Below are 6998 nucleotides of genomic sequence, written 5' to 3' on the forward strand. Positions count from 1 at the left end.
AAACTGACAACCCAGATACGGCTTGTGGTAAGAAGGATGAAAAAGGAAGGATAGAACAGAGGGAAAGGGAGAGAAAGGACTGAGGGTGGGAAGAGAGAGAAACAGGGGCAGAGAAAGAGGGAGAGAGAGATAGAGAGAACAATTCAAACCACTATCCATCCACGTGACCATCAATTAGTTCAGGCACACATTGTTGGGGCTTATTCTTTTCTTTCTTTTTTTTTGCAAAATAAATATATCAGGATACAACTGCATCATCTTTAACAACATCACAACCAGTGCTATTAATCGTAGAGAACAGTTTTGTGACTACAAACTCACCATAACATACTTATTGCTGCTAGGACTCTGAAATCACAAATTATTTCTTACTGTACAAAACTAATTACAGAGAGAATGAGAATACGAGAGAGAGAGCAAGAGAGAGAGAGAGAGTGAGAGAGAGAGAGAGAGAGAGAGAGAGAGAGAGAGAGAGAGAGAGAGAGAGAGAGAGAGAGAGAGAGAGAGAATTCACATACACAAGGTAAAGCACCTTAGAAATACAAAGGTAAGGACCTGGCAATCTTGTAACTCAACCATCACAAAGGAAGAAACGTCAAAACAAATCCAGGGGTTCAAGCGATCCGTAGTATTTCCGCCAGGAAAGGGTTCAAGTCTCTCCGAGAGACCACAGGTTTAAATGCTTGCGTGGCACAGAAAATATGACCATATCTTCAGTTACATTCATTTTCTTTTTCTTTTTCTTCGACTTCCTCTTCTCCTCCTCCTCCTTCACCACCTCCTTTTTTTTTATTCTTAATAAAAACATCGTGCCTGGCAGTGTAAGTTGAAACTGTCCCAGAAAAAGTAAAGCACGGTCCTTTTCCAGCGTAGCCATTGTTCAATCCCTTTATAGTGTCCGTTCTCGCCTCCGTCATCCTCGTTTTTCTGCCTCACCAAGTCCGCCGCCATGCCGATGACTCGGCGCTAGCGTGTTAGCATTGAAACACTGTGGGTTTTGGGTGGGAGGATGGGGTGGGGGGTTGGTGGTGGTGGTGGTGGGGTTGACATAACTACATTAGCGTTAGCCTTCACTGCCTCAATAGTCCGGACACAGTAGCACAGCTGTTTCTTTTACAGCTAAAAGGTGAAATTGTGTGTGTGTGTGTGTGTGTGTGTGTGTGTGGTGTGTCTTTAATAATGTAGTGTGGTTGTTGTTGTGTGCTTTGTGTATGTGTTGTGTTCTCAGTGTGTCCTCCAAACTCTTGTCAATGGAGATGAGGAACCACTTGGAGAGGAGGGTGTGTGTGTGTGTGTGTGTGTGTGTGTGTGTGTGTGTGTGTGTGTGTGGCATGGTGCTGTAGTGTAGAGTTGTGGTATGCCTCATTTGATGCTACAGTTTTCTTGATGTGTTCTCGTCCTTGGTAAAGTGGTGGATGATGGCTATGGAGTGACCTGGATGGTGCTGGTGTTGTGTAGTGTTGTGTGCTGAATAGTGTTTTGGTGTGTATAGTGTGTGGCTATAGTGTGTGGCTATAGTGTGTGTGTGTGTGTGTGTGTGTGTGTGTCTTGTTGGACGTCACTGCGTGTGTTTTCTCCGGGGTTCTTGTCCATGGAGTTGAGAAACCACTCTGTGAAGCGGTCGTGTGTGTGTGTATTCTATAGTGAGTAGGTATACTGTAGTGTATGTGTGTGTGTGTGTGTGTGTGTGTGTTCTCCGGGGTTCTTGTCCATGGAGTTGAGGAACCACTCTGTGAAGCGGTCTTGGGTGTGTATCCTGTAGTGTGTGAGTGTGTGTGTGTGTGTGTGTGTGTGTGTGTGTGTGTGTGTTCTCAGGGGCTCTTGTCCATGGAGTTGAGGAACCACTCGGTGAAGCGGTCTTGGGTGTGTATACTGTAGTGTGTGTGTGTGTGTGTGTGTGTGTGTGCGTGTGTGTGTGTATTCTCAGGGGTTCTTGTCCATGGAGTTGAGGAACCACTCAGTGTGTGTGTGTGTGTGTGTGTGTGTGTGTGTGTGTGTGTGTGTTCTCAGGGGTTCTTGTCCATGGAGTTGAGGAACCACTCGGTGAAGCGTCGCAGCTGGGCGGCGGACGTCTGGCTCTCCTCGTGGAGGCGCATGTTGTCCTGCCTCAGGTGCTGCACCTGCTCCTGCAGCATGGCCTTGTCCTGTTGCTCCTGCACACACACACACACACACACACACACACACACACACACACACACACACACACACACACACACACACACACACACACACACACACACACACACACACACACACACACACACACACACACACACACACACACACACACACACACGATAGCAGTGTTAGCTCCCCAAGCAGTTACACCGGCAGTGGTTACATTCTGGATTTTTTTGTTTTTGTGCAATATGTGTTTTGTGTTAACCATTTGCCTACTGTTATGAGAGACCCAGTACATGCAGACTTATGTATGTGTGTGTGTGTGTGTGTGTGTATTTTTTTGCAAGTGTCACTCCTTATTCTCGTCATGGACTGGAGCTCAAATCGATGGTGAGTGTTGAAAGGGTTGCTGGTCATAAAGGGTTGCTGGTCATAAAGGGTTGCTGGTCCAATGAGAGCCCTTACCTTTCTGAGGTCATTCTGCAGCTGGCGCAGGATCACCTCCAGCTGATTGACTTTCCCAGTGAGTAAGGTCGGGGAGCCAACCCTGGAGGCAAAGGCAAAAGGCAGTCAGCATCTCTGATGCTTTCTCATTCACATTCATTTAACAGTTTGTCATCGTTGGTTCATTTGTGAATCGATTTACCACCTTTATTTTATATGAAATTGAAAATGTAACATACAACAATAACTGACAGATGTAACACTGTGTGTAGTTCTGTTTATTTCTTCCATATGTCAAGCATATGGTTTTTGGAAGCAGTGCGATCACGCATGCTGATGTAACTGGATTTGAGACCGATATGAGACAGAACCAAACTGGAAGTAGGCCTATAGGGTTGAATGAGGCAACCAGAGATGCATTTCGGGCGCTACAGCGCAATCTGGGCCACCGCCGCTGAACGAAAACTAGGTTAGCATCTCCAGCGCACCCTTAGCACCGCAAAGGCTGTGTGATGCTCCGCGAACATGACAAGCCGCCTCACGCACAAGTTCAACTTAAGTGTTTGCAAGGCATCCAACCCCTCATGAGGCTCCACAGTCAAGCAAACCAGTGGGTGAGGGGGACAACAACAACAAAAAAAATCTTTCACCTCAAAAGTTCAAAGGGTTAAGTGGTACGAAATGATACTAGCCCAATGTGACTGTAAAGGCCGGCGGCCACCAGACACGCACGCGGCGCGCCGCAACAAGAAAAAAAAAAAAAAAATAGAACTCCATTGTTTTAAACGGAGCAAAGCCCACTAGAAACGTCTGTCCCACAGCAATCCACGTTAACAACCACCCCTGAGGGGGGCGCTAGTGGGCCCCCTCCCCTGCTGGACCCCCTCGTCCCTGGGCTTACCCCGTGTCCAGTGCTGGGCCCCCTCTGGTGCGTGGCCCGTGGCCCAGCTCAGGGGACATCTCCAGTGCCTGTTTGGCCTGCTCCGCCTCGCTCAGGGAGCTCGGGGACGGGCTCTGGTCTGGAAACAACAAAACACGAGGAAAAGGTTAAACATTTAGCATCCATGAGCAGCGTTACATTAGCACCAGGCTTAAGACTCACAGACAACGTTATAGCACTAGACACACACTCTAGACATGTTAGCATTGGGCTAAAAGACTTGTAGACAACACCAGGCTTCAGACTCACAGACAATGTTATAGCATCTACACTAGACACTACACACTCTAGTCAAGACTGCATAGTATGATGATGGTTCATGTTAGCATTGGGCTAAAAGACTTGTAGGCCACATAGCATCACAGGATGGTTCATGTTAGCATTGGGCTAAAAGACTTGTAGGCAACATAGCATCACAGGATGGTTCATGTTAGCATTGGGCTAAAAGACTTGTAGGCAACATAGCATCACAGGATGGTTCATGTTTGCATCTGACTACACAGGCACCACACGATGCAGCAAGTTGACACTGTGCTTAAGCCTCGCAGTGACTGATACATCTTGTGAGTGTCAATGTAAGGGCTTGTTTACTTTTGCATTTCTCTGAGGAAACATTCATTTTTAAGAGGGCGGCTTATTTTAGCGCTACAGGAGTACAAGGCTGTTTTTTGGGGCACTCTCGTGCAATAGCATAATGGAGGAGCAGCCTTAAATGTTGAAGTCTTCGGTGTTGCATTATACATGCGGGGGGGGGGGGGGGGAGGGGGGCTGACAGGAGGGTTAAAAAGGCTCCGCTTTCCCACCCTTACGGAACGGAGAGCTGTGAATGCATTTTTAAACGGAAGCAGAGAGAAGGGCTGTTTTATCACACTCTTATTTTCACAACAAAACAGAGTGGAGCGAAAAGAATTGTTACACTTGAACACGGCGGAAGACCTGCACTGAACTTATCTGCGCACAGCCACGGAGGAGGTGGGAAATGAACCCTCTCCGGGCTGCCTTAGGGAAGGAAGGTAGAATGATAATCTTGCGTTGCATAACACTGGCCTAAAAAAACCGCTGCGTCTGGCCTACAGGGACAGTTCGCACAGGAAGGGAAACGATGCTTTGAAAGTCCCGAAACATTTGCATTACTTTGCAACATCACATGTAATAAAAATGTTCAGTGATCAAACACATCCTTATCCATTATTGTTATCCATTAAGTTACTCTGGATAAAAACGTTGACTAAATGACCAAATGTAAATGCAAACATTATCCCAGTATGAATGCAAGAAACATCAAAGGACATAACACTCGTTTCATGTTGACATGGTAACACAGGGCCATAACAGATGAACTGTAGCCTCAAACAGACTTAATACAATGGAGATTGCATATCTCCTCTCAAAAGGCGAGAGGGGAGACACATCTTGACGACACTCAAGTGGTAAATAATAGAGACACGACGAGAGAACCAGCAGAAGGTAGGCTATCAGCAGTTGGACTGACGCACCATGATGAATGATTTGTTTACATCTATGACAAGAGGAGAAAGCGTATACCGGGGGGGGGGGGGGGTCATGGCCCTAGAGATCAAGCTCAGACCAGCGCTGAAGGCTAATTGCTGACTCGTCGAGGTCAAGCAGGAAGCAAGACTGATTTTTCAGGGGTTAGGTCACAGGCTATATGACTTGCCAAAGGATGGTGCAGACATTTTGCTATATCTAAGACTTGGTATTAGTAGCAGTGGTCTGACTTGCCATTGATCAAAACGATTAGAAAACTGTAGCAACATCAACCGAGGTGTGACTAAATTTAAGTTAAATATGCTAGTGGTCACTTTTCGAAAAGCGGTGCTGAGTTAAGCTACTGTAGTTAATATAACAGCGGTCTGCAGGTTAGATGGTCCTGCGATATGTTTACAGAGACAGGTCACCTAAATATGATCTTTTTCCACAAAGACGTTTGGCCTCCTTGTCTAAACCCAGACCTGAGAGGATGAAATCACAGATAGACTGAAAGATAGGCGGATGGAAATACAATATGGAGATAAAATGAACTGCTTTACAAAAATAATGACATGGCGGTGGTCCATCAATTCAACATACACAGGAATCTCTCCTGCTCTCTCTTTCTCTCTCTCTCATACACATGCGCACACACACACACACACACACACACACACACACACACACACACACACACACACACACACACACACACACACACACACAATCTACTAGTGCTTAGCACCTTATCCATGTTGATGACACTATCTGAGGTGACAAAGTCATCAACTGCCCTGGTCCCCTTCTTCTCTCCACTACTCCCCCTCTTCTCTCTATCCCTCCTTCTCCCTGCCTATATCCCTCCCTCTCTCCATCGCTCCCCTCTCTTCTCTCTATCCCTCCTTCTCCCTGCCTATAACCCTCCCTCTCTCCACCGCTCCCCTCTCTTCTCTCGATCCCGCCCTCATAAAGGGCAGATGGGATCACACATCCACTTAAGGTTAATAATGGGAACAGGGCTGGTGTTCACACCCTCTTATGAAACACCACCAAGAGGTGATAATCTACACACACACACACACACACACACACACACACACACACACACACACACACACACACACACACACACACACACACACACACACACACACACACACACCTCACCTCCACTCACTCACAAATCCCCCACCACACACACACACACACACACACACACACACACATAAAAAACAATCTAAACCCCTCAACAAAGACACACCAGACTCACAACAATAATGCATTACCTTCCAACAAGAGAGCATTGGACAGCTCTGAAGAGGGGAAAAAGAAAGATGTGAAAAGAGGCCAAAGAGAAGTGAAGCTCTAATATCTTACAACAACACCATCAGAAACACACAGACATCGCAGAGATGGTGAATGATTGAGTCATGTCTGCTTTGGTTAGGGAAGCGTATGCCACAACATCTGGACAACCTTCCCTAACCATTCCAAATAAGACCTTGTGATAGGCCTATATGTTTTTGATGTCTTTGATTTCCTGCTGTCTGAGTAGCAATGTGTCTAATATGCAATTAATACCAAGATACTGTAAATCTTTCCACCGACATTATGCCATGATCATGATAGCTAATAGCCTAGTTATCAAAGCACACAGCCATACAGTATATGCAGCTAATAAAGCCCCAAGGGCCAACCAAGGCAATAGGATTTATAACGAGAGCTTACGTAACAAGCATACAGATCGTGCCTTAATTCAGCCACAAGTCCAAGGGGATGTAAGCATCAGCTGAATCGGTAAGCAGAGATATGAGAAGCCTTAGTGCTGGGGACTAGGCCTCCCCTTAGGGAACACACTGGCAATTACAAGCAGGAGCAAGCATGCACTCACTGTGCAGCCAAAGCTGCTTGGAATTAATCAGGTCTTGAGCAGAAACAGATGTAAACTAACGTATATCTCACAGGGAGTAAACACAACTTGCCAAGACAGCTTCACACA

The 6998-nt window shown here is 46.4% G+C and overlaps 1 protein-coding gene across 1 annotated transcript in view; it reads right to left on the minus strand.

The window, feature by feature from the left end:
• Positions 1-6998, minus strand: part of sipa1l2 (signal-induced proliferation-associated 1 like 2) — a 121898-nt gene that overhangs the window by 552 nt on the left and 114348 nt on the right. Inside the window, exons 20-22 of the mRNA XM_062544205.1 lie at positions 3470-3587; positions 2590-2671; positions 1-2153 (exon numbers count right to left, since the gene is read on the minus strand). The exon at positions 1-2153 is cut by the window's left edge and continues 552 nt beyond it. Coding sequence (XP_062400189.1) covers positions 2007-2153; positions 2590-2671; positions 3470-3587 — 347 coding nt within the window. The 3' untranslated portion in view covers positions 1-2006. The remainder of the gene's footprint in view (positions 2154-2589; positions 2672-3469; positions 3588-6998) is intronic.

This window comes from Sardina pilchardus, chromosome 1, assembly GCF_963854185.1.
Source record: "Sardina pilchardus chromosome 1, fSarPil1.1, whole genome shotgun sequence".
Taxonomy (NCBI): Eukaryota; Metazoa; Chordata; class Actinopteri; order Clupeiformes; family Clupeidae; genus Sardina; species Sardina pilchardus.